Below are 24,618 nucleotides of genomic sequence, written 5' to 3'. Positions count from 1 at the left end.
CCGAAGCTACCTAAGTAAGCACGGCATTCTCTGATCTCTCCGCAACAATGGCCAACTACTCCTCATTGTCTCGGAGGAGCGCGAAACATGGCTTCACGCTCTGCAACTCGACCATATCGCTCGTTAAGACGGCCTCGACCATGCGATGAATGTCGCAATAGGAAGTTGCGATGCCAGAACGAGAACGGGCCCCCTTGCTACAGATGCTCGCGGGAGGGTGTTTCCTGCACGTTCCAAAGTCATCCATGGCAACGGTCTCGACGCGACGGGCAGTCAATGTCCATGCAACAATCTCCCAGCAGTCCGACAAACAATGACCCTGAAAGCCCTTTCGCCACTTTGGCACACACTCCATTGTCGACAATATCAGCAGCTCACTCACGGAACAGTCCCGTCTCACACGCACACCATTCACAGGAATGCAGTAGAGATGCAGGGCTGTCCATCGGACTCGAACAACCTTCGATCACCGCCGATTCATCCATCACGCCCCAGCAAATACCGGATGCCCGATTGTCCACGCAATTCTCGCAAAGCATTGACAAGATCCAAGATCACTCCGCTCAGCTCTTCGGAGCGTCTTCCGAATCGGATCCCTGGTTGCTGAGGCACTGCCAGTTCGATGAGTTTGGGATGCGCAATTTCCACAAAACGCACTTTCGCAACGTTGGTGGGGTTCCTATCGCGCAGAAGATCCCAGTACATTTTATGATCAGCACGAATGAACTCCATGAAAATGTCGGAGATGAGACCAGAATCAATGCCGAAAACGACTATGACACAGAGCTCAACCACATTGTGCCTCTTGAATATGGTCCCAGGCTGGTAGCGTTGTAAGACGTCGCACCTCACTACAGTGTACTTTGAAATTAATGAACTTCGGGCAGATTCTGCAAACGTATATTTCCGCTATTGCCTACAATCTCACGTTCACAGCTTGGAATCACTCCCGACGTTCCATTTCCAAGACTGCATGAGCTAGAGGCTATGCCAGTTCACCTGCGTGCAGCAATTTACGCATCAGCTCTGCCTTTTTCAACTGATGATAATCATCTCTCAATTTGGCAAACTTATAATAAGCCCTCGCTCGTTAGGCTATGGCGGATAGTTTATGAACTCGTACTTGTGGAGATTCACCGACCTCATCTTTCGGTACTTCAATCGCTTCTTCTATATCTTCACAAAAACCCAGCACATGAATCCAACCAGGCTTTGCCGGACACTCCATTTCTTTGGTCCCTTGTGGGTAGCACTGTTGGCCTTGCTACATCCTTGGGCCTGCAGCTTGAATGCGGAATGTTTGGCCTCCCCAATTGGGAAAAGCGGCTTCGGAAGAGACTATGGTGGGCAGTGTATGCTGAAGACAAGTGGAGATCTCTTTTGATGGGTCGCCCGCCATTCATCCGGAGAGAAGAGTGGGATGTTACTGAACTGCAGTCGGTTGACTTTGCACCCTTTCAGGATCAAACGCATATAGTTTTCAAGCGTTTCATGGATTTGACGATGATTGCTGAGTCAGTTCAGAATGATCTCTAGTCAGTTCTCCGTTCGCATTCTCGAAAATCCTCTTTACTAACAGGCCGAAAGCACACTGAGGGCTTGCCAGATCCTTTCGGAAAACCTCAATGCATCAATCGAGAAAGCGAGACCGCTTCTTGATCAGCTGAGCATCTGGCGTTCATCCTTCCCAGCACCTGGATCCCGCGCGCAAACCAACGCTTTGAGCGAATGTCCATACTCGATATACTTTGCCTACCTTACCCTCGTCGTTTACATTTATCGGGCTCTACTTCGCCCAACTGTACGATCATCCAGGCCGCCTCACATAATCGACCTCGAAGAGCCGGTAATCGATCCAGCCACTTCCCTGGACGACTTCAGCTGGGATTTCTCGGAGCTGCGAGAGGTTGCACCCTTTCCAGCATTCGACATTACAAACTCCCAATCTGCAGTCGCAGATGAAATATTTCAAACTGCCGAGAATTGTGCAGCCAGGGTAATCAACTCAGTCCGAGGGCTCGCCTTCGATGACCTGAACTGTTTCTGGCACTCGTGTACGTATTTTCCACCCTTCATCATCTGCTGCTTCTCGCTTGCTTCTGATAAGTTGATCTGTTGGATAGGGTCTCGCATTAGCTTCGCTGTAACATCAAACTTCATCCTCCTTCTTTTGGTTCAGGCTCCCAACGCCGAGCATGCCGCCAAGACGAAACAGCTTCTGGATCTGTGGGACCGCGCGATAAGCTGCCAGAGCCGTTTATGGCCGATGATGCGGCTGGGATTGACGAGGCTCCACGCCCTCACTTCAACAGGGTTGTCGCAGAACTTCTTCCTCCCGTCTCACGTGCAGGAAATTCTGAATAGGTCACAGGCAGGAGGGATGGCAGATACTTGAGTAAGATGGAGAGACGGAAAAAAAGCACAGAAAAAGTGAAACAATCAGGTAATTGAACTGCCCGACACGGTTTCACACCAGAATGGCCATGTAATTGATTTAGTGAGACATGAAACTGAATTCAGTGGACATCACGCCACAGCCATCAACACCTCTTACAGCTCTGGCGTATCGATAAACATCATCGCCGCCATAGCATCCGGGTACCTTCCACCGTGTATAGTGGCCTCATCACACGCCTTCCTCACCCTCTCCACGTCCTCCTTCGTCAAGACCACCTTCGCAGCCTCCAAGTTCTCCATGACCCTGTCCACCTTCGTCGTCCCGGGAATCGGAATGATATCATCTCCCTGCGCCAAAAGCCACGCAAGGGTCAACTGCGTCGCCGTAACCCCCTTCTCCTGCGCCAGCTGCTCGATCTTGTCCACAAGCGCCAAATTCTTCGGCCAGTTCTCAGCCGTGAAGCGGGGCAGCATGCGGCGCAGGTCGCCGGCCTCTAGGCTGTCGGGCGAGCGGATCTTGCCGCTCAGCATGCCGCGGCCGAGCGGGCTGTACGCGACGGTCGCGACGCCCAGCTCGCGGCAGGCGGCGAGCAGGCCGATGCGCGGGTCCTCGATGTCGAGCGAGAAGGGCGAGTACTCGATCTGCACGGCGTCGACGTGCGCGACGGCGCAGGCGCGGCGGAGGGACGCGGCACTGCACTCGCTGAGGCCGATGTACTTGATCTTGCCTTCGTTCTTCAGCTCGACGAGGGCCTGCATCGTCTTCTCGACCGGGGTGACGCCGTCGAGGCGGTGGCAGTAGTAAAGGTCGACGGAGGGGAGGCCCAGGCGCTGTAGAGATTTCTCCAGTGCGGTCCGGACGTAGGCGGGAGAGGAGTCAATCTTTGGCGGTCCACCGGGTTGAGCGACGAAGCCGAATTTGGTGGCGAGGAAAATGTGGGGGCGTTTGTCGGGGTTGCGGGCGAACCACTTGCCCAACAGGTCTTCATTATCACCGTAGAAGTCGGCTAGGTGGAGAGAGATCGTGGTCAGCCAACCATAGGTCTTGAAGGTCAAATAACAGAAAAAAAAAGCTTCTGGTATGTGTAATCGGTCGGAAATGAAGAGTTTAAGAAAGCGGGAAAGGTAGAGAGCCAGAGATATCCTAACGTACAAGAGTCCCAGTTCGTCTGACCAAGTTCGTACGCCTTGTCCAAGAAAGCCAGCCTTTCTTCTTCCGAGGCTACAGGGCCGTAGAAGATACTAAGTCCCATCAAGCCGAGGCCAATGGCCGGAACCTGAGGACCGTTCTTGCCCAGCTTTCGGGTAGGGATGGAGCTTGGAGGAGACATGTTTGGATGCTTCAAGTGAGAGATGTTTGAAGGAACCCGATGTGAAAACTGCGTATCTTCGAAGAGAGTCGGCGAATGCAGGCGATTGAAACTTGCTGTCAATAGTCACTAAGACCATATGAAGAAGCTCTTTTATATGTACTTCACCGCGCAACTCGTCCAAGCCTTGAAGCCAGAAAGACGTCGGCTATCGGGTATCGGCTACCCGAATGTGTGTGTTCCGGCTGTTCATTTTCATTGAATTTGGAGTTTTGCAGAGGCACCGAATTGGACCAATTGGAATCCTATGTCTGTGCGCCCGGCTTCGGACACTCGAGTGACAACGATCAAGATTATGCAGAGTACACAACTTGAACATATTCGAACTATGTCTTTCTCTGCATCTCCAGTGTTCCTAACTTGGATGCAGTTCAATGGCAAGGAAGGAAGTTTCTGGGCAAGCTGTTCTTAACTCCGCCAAACTCCGTGATCTCCGTGTGCCTTGGACGGGCGTAAGGCTTTAAATGCGCCTTCAACGCCATTGAACCTGAATCATTTGACGATCGGAAAAACTTACTGCGGGGGCGCAGAAGCTATTTCTCTACATTTATTGCCCAATATGGTAGCATTCGTGCGTCGGATCCGCGGGACTGCTTCGTCCCGCATAGTTCGCACTGGTCCGCTTTGCGGAAGATGAACATGCCGGAGACGCTTGCGCTAGACAGATATCTAAGCTAGAAACTAAGCATAGAATCGGGTACACGCTGAAACCTATTCCGCTGCCGAGGTGCCCAGTAATACAGCTACAATAACGTCACTCCGCATTTCGCAATCCGCTCTATGCTTATGCAGCTTTCTCAAGGGGCCATCACTGACGTGTTACTATAATAGAAGTGAAAAACATCTCGAGCGCTTATAACTCCCGGTGGTCCCACGACTGCTCTAGTAGTGATAGGAAAAACGACCCATATTCCAGATGAACTCTGCTTCAACACGCCAGGTTTGAGCGTCTCTATCCTACGCACCATTGATGTTCTTGCGCCCTTAGGAAGATTCCAGGAATCGCTTTGGCTTCCGGGTCTTCAGAACCCCTCCCGAAAGACGATAGACAAACAAATCCGGAAAAGAAGGTGTTCCCTTGTTGCTGCTTGACCTCAACAATGATTGCATCGTTCTCCTGGGGAGCGAGACTTTCTTCCTTAGTGGGCCAAAGGATTGCGAGCTGGGCTGAGCTCGCTTTGGGTGGGTAGAATACCTCAGTCAACGCACGGATTTGATAATGCTCAGATTCAACCATCACCAGTACATCCCGCTGGAATGGGAGCTGTGTTGGCTCAAGAAGAATAGCGTCCAGGCGGTCACAAAGGAGCCCTTCTCTTCGTACTTCGCCGATATGGAACCCTCCATACTGTGGCAAGCCAGCTGTTCTGTTCTGAAAGTAAGATCTCGGTGCCCAGCGATAGCCATCTTCATCAATGCGCTCCACCTGTGCGAACATCAAGCTGTACGCCACTTTGCCTAATTTGGAGGTCAATATCTTCATCCGTTCTTCTCGAGATGGTTCTTCAAGGAGTGGACCCGTATCCTGGCCCAGAAGAGTGGCAATGCAGATTGGTTCGTCCTCCATCCTGCTTGTTGACCTGTTTCTCATGGCCCACCCGATTGCAACAATGTCATTCCCCATCGTGCCCCACACTCTCAGAAAAGGCTTATTATCAGACCCTTTCAACATCCAACGTGTCATCCGAACGAAGCTTTTGCCCTCGTCTCGAACATTCTCGCCAAGTCTGAAGTGGTTTAGGTTCCTCAACAACTCTCGGCCTTGCTCCCATGGAAAGTCGGTCTCCGGCATGACAATATCCTCTCCTCGGGAGTATTTGCGATGTTCCAATTCTCCAAGCTCCTGAATCTCTTTGATACGAAGAACCGTGTGGATGAGGAGATCGCGGACCGAAGGTAGCCGCTCCTTGAGGGGATCTCCCTTGATTCCCACATACGCGTCCACCAATTCAAGGCCCGACACCGTGGTGGTGGGATCGGAGAAGTCGGTAAGTATGATCTCCGACACAGGGCCATTTGCCGTCTGATAGTAAAGCTGATCGCTGCGAGCGAGCATGCCCTCTTGACCAGTCCACAGACGCGATGCCCACGTACACGCTTTGATCTTGAGGCAGCTCAGTCCGCTATCGATATCGTCGTCATCGTCAAGTCCCATATGATGCAGCCATGAATCCAAGACCAGAACCTTATCCGCACCTTCGTATGTTTGTCCCATCATCCTGATTGCTTTCTTGCGGGCTTCTTTCTCACGGGGTACGCATATCGTGTCTATCCAAAATGGAATGGGTCTCTTGCTTTCATCATATAGAGCGTCGACGCAGGTTTGGATTCGACGTAGTTGACACGCCGGGAGGGTGTTCCTTGTGGGGTTTCCCAGACCATCGGACCAGACATGTGATATCGCAACGTACGGACCTGCGTCTGATGCTGAAACAGAAATCTGAATGCCTTCTGGTGATTCCTCGTGAGGGATTACTGTGATCACTGGTATGATATTGTGGCCTAGTGATTGCATGATCTGGGATTCGCCTTGTCTATCATCACCAATGTGGGCGCACGGACAACTCTTGAAAGCGTGCTTCGTGCGATAGGTCTTTTCGTCAATGTAGTCTGCCCGGCAGGCATCATCATCGCAGTTCGAGTGGTCTCTCTCCAACATGCCACGGTCGAGGGCGCTCAAGGACAACAGGCTAGACGCGTAAACGAATTTGGAGTGCAATGTGGTAATCTGCAACGTAGTATTGTGAGTTCATGGTTCCATCTGCGGCTCCTGAATACAACATACCTCCCCACTACACCATCCTCCTTGCCTCAGATAATACCATAAGGCATGATCTAATTCCCAGCTCGGAAACCAAGCTTCGCCGTTGAACAAATGTCTGGGGATTTCGTGAAGCTGTTCGAGAAGAATGATGCAAGAAAGGATGATCGTATCCAGCAGCGGCAGTTCGGTCCCATCGGTAAACGCATCACGCGCATATCGGGCTCTCCGATGACGGATCAAGCTGTTGATGACCCTTGATGCAACGGTGAATCTTTCCTGATGCTGAGGCCACAGATACTCCTTCCTCTCCTCGAAATCATCCCTGTGGGTTTCCAGTGCCATCCAATACATAGCGTAAGTGGTCAAATGTCCCATTTCAATGACCAGATTGTCTTCTTCACTTTCAACTCTTTCGTCAGCCATTTCGTCATCATTCTCGTGGTTGTTGCTTTCCTGGTCCGTCACCTCATCTTCAACAAGGTCATCATCATCTACTACATCATCCATGTCATCGTCTATGTCCTCATCGTACTCTTCTTCATTTTTCTCTTCATTTTTTCCTTCGTCATCCTCTCTGGTGGTGAAATCTTCATATGCAACATCCAAACCCGCTGGGCCGAACAGTCTCTGCATGAACCCAAAGAACATTGCGCCTTGGAACAGCTCCTCCATGATTTCCGTCCCGCGGTCATCCTTGCTCGCTTCGAAATCAATCCAACGAGCAAGTTCTTCAGGGTCTTCATGGGCCTTTTTCCAGAACTTTTCGGTGGCAGCTTCATCCGGCCAATCACCACAGATGAAGGGGACACGAAGGGCATCCAAGTAGTCGCTCATCGCGGGTGAGCTACGTGAAGGAGAAGTGATGAGTGAGGCTGAGGTCGGACAGGTGCGCAGCTGACACTTTAAGAGTAACGTGATCTGGGGGCCGTAAAAGCGGGGTCTGCATTAGCACCGCCCAGCACTCCTTTTGCCAGGCATGTGTATGACAGTCTGGCGTTTCTCATACTTGTTTATTCCCCTCTCCAGCGTCTTGGTTTACTGTACTGTTCTACGACCACAGAAACTTCTTTGAGAATTATTTCCTGGTTACCAAAAATGAGAAACAGGCGCCACTCGCGCTGGCAAAGGAGAGTTCACATTCAAATCAAAGGGGAATGGTAGCTTGTTCTTTTCCCAATCACCACTGCATCATTGGTTGGTAGTGTCGTAATAGCAGTACCCGCTATGCATCTCGTAGCGGTGGTATTGCTTCTTTTGTTCGGCCGAATCGGACTTCGGATGATACCAGACGAAGGCCAACGATCACAAAGGCCAAGAAAAGATTATTTTGTAAGCATGATAGCTGAGACGTAGAAGAATTTGCATATCTGTTACCCAGGCTTCTCTCGAGTGACCCAGAGATCGCAAATACTGTCCAGCATGTCGCATGTCTGCAACGTGGGAATATTAAGCTACATTTAATGCAGCGACACCAGTAGTCGATGTATTCATTATCGTCGGGATTATTTCGATGATGCCGGGATGATTCACTTGAAGGAAGAGACTCGGTGGAGAAGGTGTTCGGCCGAGACTTGGCGTGTGGGCCTGAGGCGCCAGGCAGCAGAATTCTTGCTTACGCGAATGGATCACAGTCAGACAAACTGAACTAATACGCGTAGAGCCAAAAGTAAATGCTGACATGCCGGGAGCGCTAGCCTTTTCAGCATCTCACAGCGCCCTTGCGGAGTCGATATGAGCAGATTGATGGTCCGTGGCTGAAAGTCGGCTTCTGGCGGACTTCCTCACCGTGGGTCAGAAAATGGTTGCCTGAAGGAATGCAAATACCTGACCCGCATTTCCCAATTTGTCAGTTGCTCGGTCGCTTCGGCCTTAAACTTCATGCATATATAGAGTTGGCCAACCCACACAACGTTCTTGGGCATTCCTCATTACAGACCACCATCCAGCTGTAAACTTCATCAAATTGTTAGAAGTAGCATCATGTCTTTCAACCTTAGCTCACCTGACCGGAAGATCCATGCCGGAGTCATCCTCACCAGAGGGTAATGTCCAATGCATCTCAATCCTTCGCCAAATGCAACATGCTAATCAAAAGCGCAGCGTCACCGAGATGCTCGACGTAGCGCCTTTCGAGTTCTTTGCCTGGGTCGACAAGGAAAGCCTCCAAAAGTTCAAGTTTCCGGCCGCTATGGTTGAGGAGGGCATGGACATCGAGCTGCACTGGGTGACCGAAGACGGGAGCCCGGCGCCAATGAGGAGTGGCGCTGAGATCAAGCCTACTGTCAGTGACGATCCCATTTTTATCTCTTCTTCCCCCACCAACCACAAAAGAACAGAGTAAGCTGACTGCCTGCGTGTTCAGGACTCATTCGCCTCATGCCCGCCGCTCGACATCGTGCTCATGGGCGCGCACGACGTGAGCTACCAGACGAGCGAGACCGAGAAAGCCTTCATCCGCAAGGCGTACGAGCAGTGCTCCGCCTTCCTGACCGTCTGCGGCGGCGTCCTGGCGCTGCTCGAGGCCGGGCTGCTGGAGGGCAAGACGGCGACGGGCCCGCGGATGATCCTGGACATGATGCGCAAGAACGCGCCGTTGGTCAACTGGGTCGACAGGCGCTGGGTGCGCGACGGCAAGATCTGGAGCTCGAGCACGCTGCTGAATGGAACCGATCTGATGCGCGCTTTCGCGGAGGAGACGTGGGGCGGCCGGAACGGCATGGTCGAGGCGATGTTGGACGCGGGCCATTGGCCGGTGAGGGATGTCGATTTCAAGGATTACCAGGGCCAGAACTATGCGGTCGATAGCTTTGAGTGAGGCTGTCCATCTGTTGGAGGCCGCTTTGAGTGGGTGGTGTTGAGCATTTGCTAGCAGAATTGAGACGAATTCAGTTTTTTGTGACAGAGTCCCCATCTCTTTTAGTCACAACAAGTTCAAACTTGCCAATCATTAATAATCAATCAAGTAGTAAGCAACCTCAGGACTCCATTGAAACAGCCTGACTCGGACTGAAAGCGGGGTTGAACGCGATGACCACTTGCTGGTGTATGCGCATCAGCAGAGATCAGGAGCAAGATCAATATCGATCCGTCATAATGGAGTCATTGCTGGATGTGAGCTGGCAAATGCATGTCCCGAATCGAATGGGGAAGCTTGGAATTTAAGTCAAGGTTTGCGCCCAGAATTATTGCCCGCTTATCATCGATCGCCTCCCATTTCATCAGAATGGCATTGCTTGTTTGCGCTTTAAAAGGCAGGCAATGACTTTTCCCCACACTTGTACCTTGCAGTTGGCTCTATATATGAGATGGCATAAACAGGCGGCCCGACCGATTCGGAACATGAAACACAAGGCTAGCCGACTGGGGAAACCGGATATTCAAGCCGTCGTAAAACCACACAATTGGGCCCTGGTGACGCGTTGCAAAGGTGATCGGAATTTTCAATGCCGAAATCGACTCAGAAATAGGAAGGCCTATATCTGTGCGTGAAAGATATAAAGGTGTTGCTTGCTACTCGTCATCGAACCAACTCATCCACCTATCCATCACCTTCAACATCACCCGCACAGAAACAACAAACCGCAAGTAAGTGCAGCTGCTCATGTAAGAGATAGTATGCATCTGACGTTGTGGTTGCATGCAGACACAATGCGTTTCACCATCACCGTCCTCTTCACCCTGATCACCGGCTTCGCCGCCAGCGAGACCCTTGACCTCTCTGGCAAGTGTGACGCCCACAACGGTGTCTACACCTGGGACTGCAACATCAACCAGGAGAACACTGCTGCACTCACCTGCAACTCCCGCCTCAGCGGTGGTGGCTCATACTGCTCCGACTGCGTGAGGCTCGACACCCCTGGCTTCTTCGAGTGCTCTTGTAGGTACTATCCTTCCCATTGGATATCCACTCTGACAGTTGCAGGCATTGGCAACAACTGCCCGTAAACAAGTTGCTCCAAACCAGCTTTGGAGAATGAGTACCCCTTGCCAGGACGTACCGGATCACGTTTCCTGAAAATGTAGATATGTACGAGGCGCTCATGTATATACGAAATCAATTAACCCTCTGCCTGCTGGGCAATTGTAGTTGAAAGTGTATCGTGCCCGAACAAGATTTGCACTCACATGTTAACTAATTTTGCACCGCTTTTTCCCAGCCTTGCACGCACTCATTTAGCCATATTCCGCACAGCAATAAGCATGCGGTATAAAGGCTTAGTCAAAAAGCTAGCGTTTTGTAACTACGTGCTGTTACGATAAAATTTGCTATGGCTGATTGATGGTTATGATGGATGTAAATTTTATTGCTGCGTTTGTTTATGCGTGGACTGATGTGTCATAAACACACATCGAGGTACTATCTCATGTAGAAGCTGAATCATTCTGGGTTGGACTATATACAGACTGCAGCACGAGATACTACAGTGTCCATGTGGTAGCAGAGCCTACATCCCAATGTTCGGCATGCAGTAGATGTAGTGCATGCTTTGTGGAGGCAGTACTGTTGCCTGAAGCAAGTCGCTGCACTACTTCTCGCTTCTCCTGGAGAGCAGGATCGATGCTCGAGGAGTCAGGAGCCGGGATCGAGGCCGGCTTTAGTTCCTCTGGCGGATGAAGCAGGGTGTCCTCGTCGACAATAGCGCGCCCGTCAACCCCATCGAAAACTTGGCGAAGATGATCCTTGTCTGTCGCAATGGGCCAGAAGTCAACCAGCATCTCCAGCTACTGGGGGTTGGTTTGGTGATAGTCGATTACTTCGTTGTTGGCATTGTAAGAGCGGGTGACGCCATCGTCACCTGTATGCACGAAACCGTCGTCGTCAATCTTGAGGGCGCGAATGATATCCAACGGGTTGGTAGCAGCCTGAGAGTGGCACATTGATTAGCCACAAGTAGAGTAGATGATCATGAAATATTCTTACCGTCGGCACCGCTCCTGTAACTGAAGCCAGGAGGGTGGCAGCGAGGACATGACAAAGCTTCATGATGAACTGCATGATCGAGGGCGTAGAGTGATGAGTTCGATAGGCTCACGTCTGATGAGTATATATATGTACGTGTGCGTGTGTTTCCATGCGGATCACAGGACTTCCAGGCTCTACGTCGCCGCGTCGTAGGATTGGTACTTCGAGCACAGTTCGTATTCCCATCTATTGTGCCTCAAGAATCACGCAGTTTGCAGACCACTTGCTCAGCTCTCGCCGCAGAGGCCTCGGACCGGATTTCCTCGTGAATAGCAAAATTTCTACCTTGTTCAGACAAGATATTGGCAATTGTAACAGAAGGCCTCTTCCACCAGGTTTCAGGGCTAGCCTACCACCAGAAACCGAGCATTGCCTTCTTGGGCCGGCGTACACTACTATTCTGACGATGCACTTGATCTACCGGCCCGCATTGTGCCGTTTGTCAACCAAGCTTCAAGGCGGCAGTTTGGCTAGTCTGAAATGAGCAGGTCAAGCTTTAGACGGAAGCTTGGCTCATTTCAATACGACGGTCGCATCGATATCATCGGATGTCGATCATGGCGTCCATTACTCGGCATACCATGCCTCATCGGATTCCGACGACGGAGAAAGTTGCGTTGTTGGTATGGTAAAAGCAGCGTAGGCGAGTTTTGAAGCCACTAAAGTGGAGAAATGGATGTATACGAGATGATGGATTGCGGCGTAGATGCGGCGTAGATGCGGCGTAGATGCAGGAGACTAACAACCCAACACACAGCTTGTAATAGCCGTGGTAGGAAGACTCACTACTACGTATAACATTGGCTCGCTTAACTCTCACCCCTCTTTCCGGTCGTTCCGCACTCCACGCTATCGGACAGCTCTTGCACTCAGCACACTTAAGCTCCGCGCTCGGGCCCAATTCGGCCGCAGTCCTTGGAGCTTTATCTACAATCGGACATCGGCATCGCTGTGGCGCAAGCCTGCTGGGTGGATCACTGTATCATTGGACCGTGATTTTGGTGTCATTCACAGTTCCGATGATTGAGTGCACGGCTGCCCTTCGCTCGGCTGGCATCGTCGGCACCTGCCATAGCGGACAACAGTATTGAACATAGCAGAATGCTCTGTGAGGAGCCTAGCGGGCGATACAGGACGATTGCGCGTGGGTGTAAGACGAGATCTTGAAAATTAGCTCTGCTTGTTTCGTGCTTCAATCGTGCAGATTTGACTGGGTCATGCGTGTGCCTCGTGTAGGTATCACGTGCGCACCAATGGCTATATAAGCCGTCGTTGTCCGCTCCTGAGACCGAAATCATCTATTCTTCCACCCTGGTGAGATAGCGTCAGAGTAAAACCATCTCCAAGTCTCTGAAGCCTACGTGCCCAATTTCTTCGCAGGGAATACCCTGCTTGTGGCGTACAACTATAAGAGTCCGATCATGGTAAACAAGCCTCAGTGTCTCAACATGCCTCAATACTCACATGTGAATAGTTTGAGGGTTGCACGCGGTACCAGGAGCTCCTATCTTCGCTAAAGGCGGACGATCATGGTGTCGTTCACCTCGGAAACGACGGCGTCTTGCGGAGCTTCGACGCGAGCGGAAACGTCATCGACTACCGCCAGCTGAGCCCCGACCAGATTCGCGACTCTATAAACATGTACGACGCCATCGGTACGGAGGAAAGGAACCACTTGGAAAATGTATACAGAGGCGTTGATGGTCGCCAAGTTCCTCGCGAGAAGGTTTTGAACCCGGATGAGAGTGCGGTCCCGGCGTGGGTGCTACAGAAACGGGGAAGCACAACACCAGCAAACACCCCAGCAGTGGTTGAGCAGTAGTTCAAATCAGTCTAACATGTAGGCTAACTAGCAACGGTAGTCTTAAAGACTGACATCGGGTTGTTAGAAACGATAGTCAATTGACATTCCACTTCATTCTACACACAAGGTTCTAAAGAGTGAATGAAGCGTACTGTGGTAAATAGATATTGAAGCTGGCAGGAAAAGGGGAAAGTGCTGAAGATGTTCTGCTTGAACGAGTTTCTCGTGTATAAAAGCCAACTGGGCTGAATAATAACGATCGTTCCTCCGCTCCCTTCATAGCCTTGGTAAAGATGAAATATGTTTGACCGTATTTTTCATTCATGTTTTAATAAGCTTTGTGCTGCCTGTCTCATTCTTTTCTAGCCTTGCATACATCCGCTTAGCCGTCTTCGTCATCTCCGAACTCTCATCTACATCAAGAGTCCCCGGGTCGCATCCATCAATGCCGTGGAACAATAGCGGCAGCAAGCTCGACTTCCACAAAAATACATCATTGTGACTATTGATCCAGATGTTGGCGGCCAGGAAGATGAGCCCGAGCAGGACCAGAACCATGGGGAAGACTGCCCATCGCCAGCGCACTACGACGAACACTTCTTGGGAGTGCGCAGCGCCGGGTTGCGCAACGCTACCGTTACCAAGGTACATCTGGTGCATGAGGGCTTCTGCAACTTTTTCAATAACTTCCTGGATGTTCACAGCATCGGAGATTACAGACCCGAGGCCGAATTTGGGGTTGCCGTCCGCTGCCACGGTGAAGGTCATCTGATCAGCGACGTACCTCCACACTTCGGGTATATTTAGACTGTTTTTCCGGCCGGTCTTGACCCAAGACTCCAAATACTCGATATTTTTGCTTAGCTGCGACTCGTTTAACTGCTTACTTGTCACATTAAAAGGTTCCAGAACCCCGTCCGTCTTTTGTCATGTCAGTATCATCTACTAAGTCAATGGGAATCATCGCGGTGTCTTCTTACCACTTGGACATTCTTGAAGATTTGTTCACACCAATTCAACTGACATTCTGTGATACTCGCGTTTCCTGATATCCGACCGGAGAGGCCGTTCTTTGTTACACCTACTTGCGAGATCGCAAATATGACAATTGTAGAGTTTGATACCTCGTCATTGAAATTCGACGATATCGCACCACCAGCAATCGATGTCGGTAAGGTCTTTATTGCCTGACACAGTTTGGCCGATGGCGCCCGGTTGAACAAGGTAGCCCTTGTGGCAGAGGTACTTATTTGAGTTGCTCGGGCCGTTTCAATTGAGGAGCGTGACGTAGTTGAGAGGAAGTCCGAAGTTGAATATGGCCTTGGAGTTGGAAAGGGTAATCGCAGACTCTCCGGATTACGGTTCTGGAGAGTGGTGCGAGACTCACACCCAGGAGACCAATGATCGCGATATGCGTACGAGCAACCTTTGCTCATACGGAGCGTAACGCCAGCCGGCGTAGTATATAAGAGATCTAGGCAATCGTCCGGGTCGCCATCGACTGCAATGTCCGTAGAGGCGTTGAATAGGGACACGGTGTCGAGTACTTCAGTAGTCCCTGTGGTGGCATCATTGCAGCTGGTGCAAAATCCCAGGGCAGAGAAGTCTGGCCATGTACAGTCACCACTAGAGCAGGAAAATCGGAATCCCGCAGGGGAGTCGACCAAGCCCTTCATGAAAGCTGATTTCATACTGTGTTGTCCTTTATTGTCTTTAGCACGAAGGCGTCAGCATCTGAATCGATTATTACCAGAATATGTGGTACCTACCATTAATGGTGTCATCCCATACCCGACAAATGGAAAAAGATGCTGTATCCTCAGTGGAGTTGACGCGGCGACTCTCAAAAGACAGAATCTGCTGTGCAAAAGGTTCCATGGTGAGCGATGCGACCACCACGAAAGCTCCTATCATTGGAAATAGAGTCCCAGGTTCTCGGACCATACGTATAATAAAGATGAAAGCGCCCCAGGGACCGCGACTTGCCGCATCAAACAGGTCGAGCTCGCTCAGGGATCTCTCTTTGATCTTAAAGTAGTGCCACTTCAGTTGGCTGATTCCTTCGGTCACGGCGAGAAGCATGCTCGTCTTTGCCACTGTGATGAATGTCGAAATCATGGTGTTGGGTGCCATGAGAAATTGCCAGTCGTTGAGAGGACGATTGTCGAGGTACGGAAGTAAAATGAGGATCGCGATCATGCAACAGACACTGGTGGTAATGCCGCTCAGCTCCCAGAACCACCACCAGTGAAGTCTTCGGAGGCGTGAGATGTTTGAGTGCTCGCCAGTGCTTCCAGTGACACGAGCATCATCTGGAACTGGCGTCTCTTCCAAAATAACTCTCATTTCGGGTGTACCCTGGGGATTATCAGTGGATTCATCTGCTGGAAGACGACTAGAAGAACTTTCTGGTGCTGAGGTTGTCGTCTCGTCTCTGGGTGATTGAATTTCCGTGAGTATCACGTCCGCTGCGCGTGATGACCTGCTGTCACAATTTTCGATCATGATTAATGGTATGCCAGCATCAGGACTTTCCATAACGAGGTTTTGAAACACAAGGCAAAGATCAGCTCGGACACTATGAAGAGATAAGACAGGAATTTGAAAGGTGGTATGATATATAAGGAGTTAGCTGACGGCAGGCTGTACTATGCGTGAGCGGGGATGTAAGCTGCATTAGAAAATAGCTGAAACCGGACCAGATAGCTTTCAGCAAGGCTGAATTTTACAGCGGCCTATCACAGCCGAATGGTAGTGTACAGTTATATTTCAGTGTATTGAACGTCGCCCGGACAAATATATGGTAACATTGTACATCTACATCCGGCCGATAGCTTTTACTCGCTGTGCTAAGTATCACCGAGGGGTCATTTCTCTTCGTTCATGATAGAAACAAACGTCCTTAACTGCTATTTTAAGGCCCTTGCATTCTTCGCACTAGTCTTCGCCTGTATTTCCCGCCTATAGGCCAGGTCAATAGCTGGCGTAAGGCTGTGAGACACGAAGGAGGGAAATTACGTACACAATATCTTTATAGGTTGGCGATAGCGCCTATTTCTGCCTCGCGACTTGGCAAAGTAAGCTGCTTATCAGGAAAGATAAGAGGGTACTCTTAAATTTGTCACATTAATGTAGAACCCGATAAAAAGGTTCCTTTTATTACATTCAACTACCTAGATTTGACTTGAGTCAAAGGTGGTCTACGAATAAGCTTAAGTATAAGATCTTAGATACATACTCAAACCTTGCATCAATAAGAAACATTCACCAAAGCACTCCAGGAGTAGCAAGCCTTAACTTTAGAAAAGTCCACCAATCTCCTTTGGGTTGTTCATAACTAATTATCATGCGTTAACTCCCTCCACAGTCAGGATCCTCGCCGCCTCGTCATGCTGTAGACGCTCTGCGACCTCTTTTGGAGTACGACCATTAGTATCCTTGCGCGTCACATCCGCACCCCTCTCCAACAGATACTTCACGATCTCCACATTCCCACTCCTAGCCGCATAATGCAACGGCAACCCAATCCCCTTCTCTCTCTCCGTTGAACCCGCCCAATCCGGATCAAACCCCTCAGCATTAACATCCGCGCCGCCCTCCTCCACCAACCACATCACCCACGCAATCCCCCGGTTCTCAGCCGCCATATGCAGCGCCCTCGACTCATCCACATTCGCACCTCGCTCAAGCAACATACGCGCAACGCCCGACGGCCCCTCCTCTCCATCCCCCTCCCTCAGCATCTGCACCGCCAGACGCAGCGCATAGCCGCAATGGTCAATGCCGCCAGGCGGGCCATTCGGGTCAGCGCCGCGGTCGAGCAGCCACTTTACAAAGTCGTCCGGGGCGCGGCAGAGAATCGCCAGCGTCAGCGCGCAGCCCATGTAGCCGCCGAGGAAGTCGTTGATGTCCCAGCCGGCGTCGAGCAGGGCCTGCAGCATGGCCGTCGAGCGCTTGCGCACGATGGCCTTGCGCGGGATGTAGTCCGTCGGCGTGCCTGTCGCGAGTAAGTGCCGGAGCAGGTCGATGCGGTCGTGCTCGACGGCGACTTCGGCGATTTTGGTGACGTGTGGGGGGTCCGGGCAGGCGGCGAGGGCGGAGAGGATGTCTGGGAGGGGTGCGGTGGCGCAGGCGTGGAGGACTTGTTCTTGGGTTGGGGGTGGGGGTGGGGATGACATTTTTGTTGCGTTAATGTGGTGGTGGTGGTGGTGTTGTTGTTGTTGTTGTTGAAATGGAGGGGAGGATTGAAATAAACGAGGGCGTGCAGCTCGACCTTGGACCCCATGACGTAATCGCCTTCTAAAGGATGTGGCAGTGTGGCTGAATTTCAGCTGGGGGCTGTCAGCGATATTTCTGGCAGGTGTGGCCTGACCGACTAGGTGCGGCTCCCACGGCTGATGACCGACCATCAATTTATGGAAACAGGCGCGACAACACCGACCGACACAACACCAACACGATGTCGGAATACCACGGCCTAAATCACAGCCCTACTAGGGTCCGGCGACTGCTGCATTTCAGGAGCGAAATGCCTGACGTGCTCCCTTCATGGGGCGAATAACACGCGTGACAATCCATCATCCATGTCTTCAAGAGTGGTTGGTTGCTTATGTGCTGTTCCGTTCCGCATCCCTTTTTAATTATAGGTTACACCTTGGATAGGTATAAGAACAGGTGCAATTTCAACGGGAGAACGAAACAGCATCAACCGTCCACTGCATCAACAACACAACAACGAAACGCATTTCACCGCCTCATTCTCGACACTCTAATTCATCTCAAACGTTACATTTCTCTTTCAGACTCAATATCTCTCCCAACCTACTATTCGTCTCCAACCATGAAGCTTTTCGCCATTTCTGCCGTCCTTCTCTCCGCCCAGCTGGCTGTGGCTGCCCCCTTTGAGAAGCGCGACAAGAGAGATAAAGCTCCATCTGTCTCCGACTTTAAGGACGCCATCAAAGCGAAGATGGATATCGGCATGGACAAGACTATCTTCTACACCGGCGGTGGATGCTCCTCGCGGTCCTGCATCCAGTACAAGAAGCAGCACGGCCTGATCAAGATCCAGGACGTCGAGGTGCTGGACATGGACGACCCAAGCAAGTACGAAGATGACGCCTACACGAAGGCTGTCAACAATTGGAGCAGGGCTTTCGCTGAGGTCTCCAGCGGCGTAGCCTGGGTCATGTTCAAGGATTCGAGCGCCATTGACTCAAACAGGGGTTCCGTGTGGAACAAGGAGGAGTGGCCGGGCCTCAAGAGGAACGACGACATTGAGGAGATTATCCAGATTGACGGAACCGACACCAGCAAAATTCAGCAAATTTGGCCCGTGGAGATCCGCAATGAGAAGGGAACATGCGACTGGCACGGTGCGGCGCCCATGTGCAGCGGCGAGTGTCCGGATGGAACCAAGAAGAAGGCCGAGAGCAGGTATGGGGACTCGACTGTTGCTTGTCTCAGCGGAAAGAAAGTCTACTGCTGCAAGAAATAGATCTCGCATTGAATATGCTGTACGAATCTGGATTTATGGCCAGCGAGATTGGTAGTTACAATAGACGAAGCAATTTCATTTACTCTCTTCGTTTTGTTAACAGGGATCCCACCTTTCAAGCGCCATTCCGTACACGACCTTCAATGACCATGTTAGCGTGGGGGTTTTTTTTTAACTCATAACATGGGTAGATGAAGCTATCGTCTGGACGAGAATGTAGAATTTTTAACTCCACACTCTCGTCCGGACGATAGCTTCAACTACCCACATATGTTCCTTTTCATTGTTTAAAAAAAGAAAATTGAGGAACTTATGCTATATTCTAAGGCCCTGCTATTCTTCACGCTAACCATCGGCTGCAGCACCCCTCTGTATGAATGCAAGCGAGCCCCGCATTCGGACTGACTCAATACCACAGCGCGGACACATACAACGATAGTTTTCACTCAATTAGTTATTTCTGCCATTTAGGCTAATTATACAGCTTAAAGAAAACGAAGACCCGATCAGCATTCCAGAGAAGGATAGCGTAGAAAGTTGAGTTTGCAGCAGAGTGCAAGGCTGCATGATTTCAATGGAGGCGGGGTACAGCTGGATCTGTTGTAGATCTTGTGCAACTCTTGGAATGTAACACACAAGCGGGCATCATTATAGTGGATTGGCAAAGCATCGCATAGTGAATAGCTTTGAGTGAGACCACGACATCGTATAGTGAGAACAAGACAGTCTCAAACTTTCCACGCCCAACGTCCTTTTTCTATCGCGTGGGGGCGAAAGCAAGTCCGGGGACCAATACTGCAGTCAGCACCAGATGCGGCAATTCCGAGAAGCTCCTCGTACACGCGATATCGTACGCGATGCAATGATGTGATTTTCGCAGCCTTGCATGCTTCGAAGGCTACTAACGGAAGGTGCAACGTCATTCCCTTTTCTTCTGCTGCCTAAATCGCTTACTTAAGTAGATCGCAGTCGACAGCCTGATTCTCACGCCGCACCTTGAACCACAAACTCCAATGTTCCCATCATGTCTCAAGCCGCGGGACCATCCCGCACTACAAAAACCGGCCTGAACGAGCTTTGGAATGATGCTATAAAAAAGTTCCACAAATCGGTCGCCAAGTCCGACCTCAACAAACATGAGGCGCGTGCACTCAAGGATACGATTGAAGAGTTGAGAAGGGAAGCCAGCGAGGCTGGTTCAAGTTTCAACAGCTCCGACCAGAACAAGTTCTTCTCTATCAATAGCGAGAGCTTCATTCAACGGCTCAGCGTCATACTCGAAATTGGCGACAAAGTGATGTCCGCTGCCCCTAGTGAGATTGCTTCTCTGGTCTGGATGGGAGTGAGCCTTGTTGGAAGGGTATGTGCTCTCTACATTTCGTAGCGGGATAAGCAGCCTGTATACTAATCATGTGGTGAAGATCTTTGTTGAAGGAGAGAAATACACAAAACGTATGGAAGATGGCACACACAAAATGATCGAGGTCGTGCTTATCTGCGAAGTGTATGCCCGAAGGCATGTCCAAGGACATGTCGAGGATGAGTTTGAAGACACAACGCAATCGACACACAATCTCATTACGGACCTGCTTTCCCAGGTTTTGGAATTCTTTCATATCATGACAAAGCACTTTGAGAGCAAGGATGGACGAAGAAGATCTCGGATCCGTAAGTGCTCGCTACAGATCGATAAAGAAACCTTCAGGCTGAACAAGATCTTACCAAGTGACATTCCCCAAGGCCTACTTCAGCACAAAATGTCAGAAGCTTCTCGACATCTCTGATGAAGCCATGAAAACGGTAAACAGTTTGCAGCGTACGGCAACAATCAACTTCGAGGCTGCAACACTCAAGCTCTTGCGCAACGTACGTTTGAGGCCAGAGAAACTTCGCAAACTTGAACAAATGACGATTGGTATCTGCAAATCGATCGAAATCAGATTTGGAAAAATTCAAGGCGATGTATCTGAGCTTACCATCACCCGAAAATCCACCGCTATTGAGGAGAAATTGAAATCGTGGGGCATTGAAGATACTGATATTCAAATCCGCAAATACCACGAAAAGATTGAGCAGCGCTACAAGAGTTCTTGTCGGTGGATTTTCGATCAGAGAAAATATCAGTCGTGGAAATCAAAAGAGCGTGGAATCCTATGGCTCTCAGGTGGAGGAGGGGTTGGCAAATCGACCCTGATGTCGACGGTGGTAGAAAGCTTTGTCAAAGAGACGAAGAGCCAAGCCACGGCCACAACTGGAGATAACGCTATAATCCTCCATTTCTTCTGTAGATTGGGCAACCAAAACTCAGAAATCGCCTGGCGGATCATGCTTTACCTATGCGTACAGCTCTTCGAAAAGGCGACAGACTCAATTTCCGGGAACACTCCGCTTGACTTACGGTCAGACTGCAATGACGCCGCGGAGGAGTTCATTCAAGAACATTTTCCTTCAAGCTTGGAAATATCCACACTTCATTCATTCTTTGCAAAACTGGAAGGAATTCTCAACAGACCGATCCTTATTGTCGTCGACGCCCTGGACGAATGCACCCAAGAAGAGCAATTGCTGAGAGCTCTTGAATCAATTTCTACATCAAAAATGAAGGTTCGCGTCATCGCCTCTAGCCGGAACCAGCCACCCTTGAGAATCGAACACATTCAGATCGACACACCAGGACAGACAGCAAAAACATATGCAGATGTTAAAGCATTTGTCTCTGGATCACTCAAGGACTTTGACGACGAATGGAATGTGGAAGGAGCGATCATCTCGAAGGCGCAAGGCATGTTCAAATGTAAGAATGTTGGACCCATGCAAGATTCTGAGAATCAAGACTGACTACCATTTTTTAAGATGCAAGAATTGCTATTGATAGCCTCATCAACGTCCCAGAAGGTGTCTTCACGGATCTTGAAGCCTTTTCCAGAGATCTTCCTAATGGTATTAATGGACTCTACCAACGTAAGATCAATGATCTGTCAGCCGATGGCCGTAGGGTACTCATCACTGCACTTCGTTGGTTGGTGTGTGGTGGCGACAAGATACAGCTCCTTCCGATTGCAGATGAACTTTGCAACACCTACAAATCGAAAAAGGCTACCAAATCTGGCGGACAGCTGGCTCTTCGGAGCCGTGGCAGCACTGAGGAAGTTGAAGCAAAGCAGGTTGAGCGATTTGCAAATGGTTTCAAAGATGTTGGACGAGATTTCCTGCGAGTGAACGGCACCACGCTTCATTTGGAGCACAATTCGATTCGAGACTTCGTCAACTCATACGACAGACTGAAGTTTCAAGCTGACACCCAGGATGAAATAGCGTCGGCTATCGCTGAAGCAGGGGAGAAAGAAGGTCACTCGCTAATGGCAGAGCACATCCTCAAAACCTTGAATTCTCAAGGATTCCAGGACAGATTCCTTTCCCGTAAAGCCGTCGACAAGTACAAAGACACTACGAGAAGGTCCATAAAAGCCGTTCAATTGCGGTATGAGATTGTCAATTGGCAGAGACATGTACGCCAGGCGGAAGACCACCGCGCAAGGTATGAGGGCCGATGGAACACGATCCTATGCGAGGCGAAACGGTTTCTTTCATCCACCGGGGATTCTAACAATGCCTACATCAACTGGCTCAAGTTGAAAAGCACACCTGATGATGACCGTAGTGGAGACTCCCCTCTACATGTAGCTGCTCGATATGGTCTTGTCAGCCTCATGGAGATGTTCACCAGCGATGATCTCCGAAATAAGGGAAACAACAACGGAGTAAGTTCCCCAAATAACAGAAAAGGAAAACCGTAGCTTATTTATTCAGGACACCCCCTTGCACACGGCGTGCGGTGGACAGGGTGGTTTTGTCGGCATTGATATGCTGTTGAGACCATCGAATATCAACATTCGAAACAAGAACGGAGCCACGCCGCTTCTAATAGCGATCAGGAACAACGCAAGGCTGAGTGTGGTAAAAAAGCTTCTTGAAAGAAAAGCCGATCCGACTCTTGCAGACAATAGCAACACAACATGTCTTCACCTCGCTGCAAGCTCTCAGAACAGGCCTGTGTGTGAGGCTTTGCTCAAACACCCAGCGGTGAAAGTCAATGCCATGGATAGGAGACACGAAACTCCCCTGCACTTTGCGTGCAAGAAACCAAACTCACCGAGAGATTTGATTGAACTTCTTCTTGAAAAGGGAGCCGACCCGAATGCGCAAGACAAAGACAGCAGAGCACCACTATTCAATGCTTGTCGTGCTGGCAATGATGAAGTTGCCAAGTTGCTGCTTCAGAAACAGGCGGACATCAATGATGACGACGTATGGGGAAATACCGTTAGTCGAGGCTCAACACGTCACTCTTGTGCTTCACTAACGCTCCGTAGGCTCTTCATGGTGCCATCTCTGCCGGAAACAAGAGGGTTGTAGAACTCTTGATTAATTGGAATGCAAGAGAGTTGGAGAGAGTATCAAAAGCTGGCCTAGTTGATGATCATGACCGAGAGAACAGCCATAGTCCAGTCCACAAAGAGGGGATTTCTCAGGCAAGCGATGCAGCTCGAACAGCCAAGGCGATCAACATCTTTGCCAAAAACAACCAACTTCGGGACGGAGTCGCACATTCTGCATTCTGCAAGGAATACAAGATCATGGAATTTTTGATAGATACTCATTGCCAACGGCGCTCTGATATGGACTTTCTGCTCGAAACCGACAAAAATGGTAAGATCCCTCTACATTACTGCATTGATACGGGCGAGAGGGATGCAGTACAGAAGCTGTTGCAATCTGGGAAAGCAAACGGAAAGACACAAAAGAATCAGCCTCTGGATCAGAAGATGTGCGAAGTACGAACCGCAGGTGGGAGCCAGTCACTTCACATTGCGGCATGGCGAGGACAGTCCTCAATTGTCAAGATTTTGCTGGCGCACGGAGCTCAACAAGATTCTCTCTGCAGTGCATTTCCCAGGTACATTCGTTACGGGAAGACTCCACTCGATGCGGCGTTTGGAGGCTGGCAGGAATTTGGCTTCACAGACGTGAAGCTTAGCCAGTCGTTTGAAGATGTCATCAAGTCACTGTTCCCGCACGGTATTGATCTATCGGAGAAGTCCAGGAAGTTCGTCTGCGCTCTTGAACGGAATTCCAAAACAATCTTCGACCTCCTTAGACACTGGAACGAGTATAAAGACCCGTACGGGTGGCCATGTATGTTGGTGGCAGCAGAATACGGGTTCAGAATACCGGAAGGAAACGCTACAAGATATGACAACGTACCGAGGAATACCAGCCCACCGAACAGGTGGGGCTACGGAGACAGGCGACTGAATATATCGGCCAATGGCCTGATTGCTTCATGTGACCCCATGGGTGAGCATCTGCATTTCTTCTATTACTTATTCTAGCTAACTTGCTTAGATCCTTCGAAGAAGTTTCATATGTCAGTCAGGGCGAATAATCCTGTCCAACCAGGGAAGAAACTGTTCTACTTTGAAATTGAGATTTTGCAATCAGATTCTGAAAAGCCGTAAGCAAGAAATGTACGCTCTTCAATGTAACTGAACACTGACTGTACGAAAGCGTGATCGGAGTAGGATTTTGCAGTAGACTTGCGCCGATCTCAGATGTTCTGCCAGGGTCGATTTACGCTCGCGCGCTGACATGGGGATACCGCGGCGACAACGGAAATATATACTCCTGGAACCATGAAGAAGGAAGGATCTTCAACGCGAGGTTCGGTGCTGGTGATGTGATTGGGTGCGGGCTGAACCTTACCAACAGTCCTGGTAAGAGATCGATATACTACACCAAGAACGGGAAGCTTTTAGGTTAGCC

General features: G+C 50.3%; 9 protein-coding genes across 9 annotated transcripts; 5 read left to right on the top strand and 4 right to left on the bottom strand.

Moving 5' to 3' along the window:
* Nucleotides 1–2,550: 2,550 nt before the first annotated feature.
* Nucleotides 2,551–3,728, bottom strand: LTHEOB_8194 (Aldo-keto reductase; the record flags this gene model as incomplete). The annotated part of the gene is made up of 2 exons (XM_035517644.1): nt 2,551–3,404; nt 3,551–3,728. 2 exons carry the CDS (start codon nt 3,726–3,728, stop codon nt 2,551–2,553), a joined length of 1,032 nt encoding a protein of 343 aa, XP_035370741.1.
* Nucleotides 3,729–4,719: 991 nt separating this feature from the next.
* LTHEOB_8193 (Het domain-containing protein) lies at nt 4,720–7,365 on the bottom strand (the record flags this gene model as incomplete). The annotated part of the gene is made up of 2 exons (XM_035517643.1): nt 4,720–6,495; nt 6,553–7,365. The coding sequence occupies 2 exons, from the start codon at nt 7,363–7,365 to the stop codon at nt 4,720–4,722; spliced, it is 2,589 nt and encodes an 862-aa protein (XP_035370740.1).
* A 1,146-nt stretch (nt 7,366–8,511) lies between these two features.
* Nucleotides 8,512–9,346, top strand: LTHEOB_8192 (Dj-1 family protein; the record flags this gene model as incomplete). Its single annotated transcript, XM_035517642.1, has 3 exons — nt 8,512–8,573; nt 8,632–8,812; nt 8,894–9,346. 3 exons carry the CDS (start codon nt 8,512–8,514, stop codon nt 9,344–9,346), a joined length of 696 nt encoding a protein of 231 aa, XP_035370739.1.
* An 833-nt stretch (nt 9,347–10,179) lies between these two features.
* LTHEOB_8191 (uncharacterized protein) lies at nt 10,180–10,476 on the top strand (the record flags this gene model as incomplete). The annotated part of the gene is made up of 2 exons (XM_035517641.1): nt 10,180–10,408; nt 10,454–10,476. 2 exons carry the CDS (start codon nt 10,180–10,182, stop codon nt 10,474–10,476), a joined length of 252 nt encoding a protein of 83 aa, XP_035370738.1.
* Nucleotides 10,477–11,253: 777 nt separating this feature from the next.
* On the bottom strand, nt 11,254–11,527 carry LTHEOB_8190 (uncharacterized protein; the record flags this gene model as incomplete). The annotated part of the gene is made up of 2 exons (XM_035517640.1): nt 11,254–11,394; nt 11,453–11,527. 2 exons carry the CDS (start codon nt 11,525–11,527, stop codon nt 11,254–11,256), a joined length of 216 nt encoding a protein of 71 aa, XP_035370737.1.
* A 1,388-nt stretch (nt 11,528–12,915) lies between these two features.
* On the top strand, nt 12,916–13,316 carry LTHEOB_8189 (uncharacterized protein; the record flags this gene model as incomplete). Its single annotated transcript, XM_035517638.1, has 2 exons — nt 12,916–12,918; nt 12,969–13,316. 2 exons carry the CDS (start codon nt 12,916–12,918, stop codon nt 13,314–13,316), a joined length of 351 nt encoding a protein of 116 aa, XP_035370736.1.
* Nucleotides 13,317–16,642: 3,326 nt separating this feature from the next.
* Nucleotides 16,643–17,476, bottom strand: LTHEOB_8188 (uncharacterized protein; the record flags this gene model as incomplete). The annotated part of the gene is made up of 1 exon (XM_035517637.1): nt 16,643–17,476. The coding sequence occupies one exon, from the start codon at nt 17,474–17,476 to the stop codon at nt 16,643–16,645; it is 834 nt and encodes a 277-aa protein (XP_035370735.1).
* A 662-nt stretch (nt 17,477–18,138) lies between these two features.
* Nucleotides 18,139–18,795, top strand: LTHEOB_8187 (uncharacterized protein; the record flags this gene model as incomplete). The annotated part of the gene is made up of 1 exon (XM_035517636.1): nt 18,139–18,795. One exon carries the CDS (start codon nt 18,139–18,141, stop codon nt 18,793–18,795), a length of 657 nt encoding a protein of 218 aa, XP_035370734.1.
* Nucleotides 18,796–19,819: 1,024 nt separating this feature from the next.
* Nucleotides 19,820–22,592, top strand: LTHEOB_8186 (Protein serac1; the record flags this gene model as incomplete). Its single annotated transcript, XM_035517635.1, has 4 exons — nt 19,820–20,155; nt 20,217–20,463; nt 20,522–21,589; nt 21,649–22,592. 4 exons carry the CDS (start codon nt 19,820–19,822, stop codon nt 22,590–22,592), a joined length of 2,595 nt encoding a protein of 864 aa, XP_035370733.1.
* Between the last annotated feature and the right edge of the window lie 2,026 nt (nt 22,593–24,618).

Source organism: Lasiodiplodia theobromae (genome assembly GCF_012971845.1).
Source record: "Lasiodiplodia theobromae strain AM2As chromosome Unknown scaffold_25, whole genome shotgun sequence".
NCBI lineage: Eukaryota > Fungi > Ascomycota > Dothideomycetes > Botryosphaeriales > Botryosphaeriaceae > Lasiodiplodia > Lasiodiplodia theobromae.
This window is presented reverse-complemented; position numbering and strand designations above follow the sequence as displayed.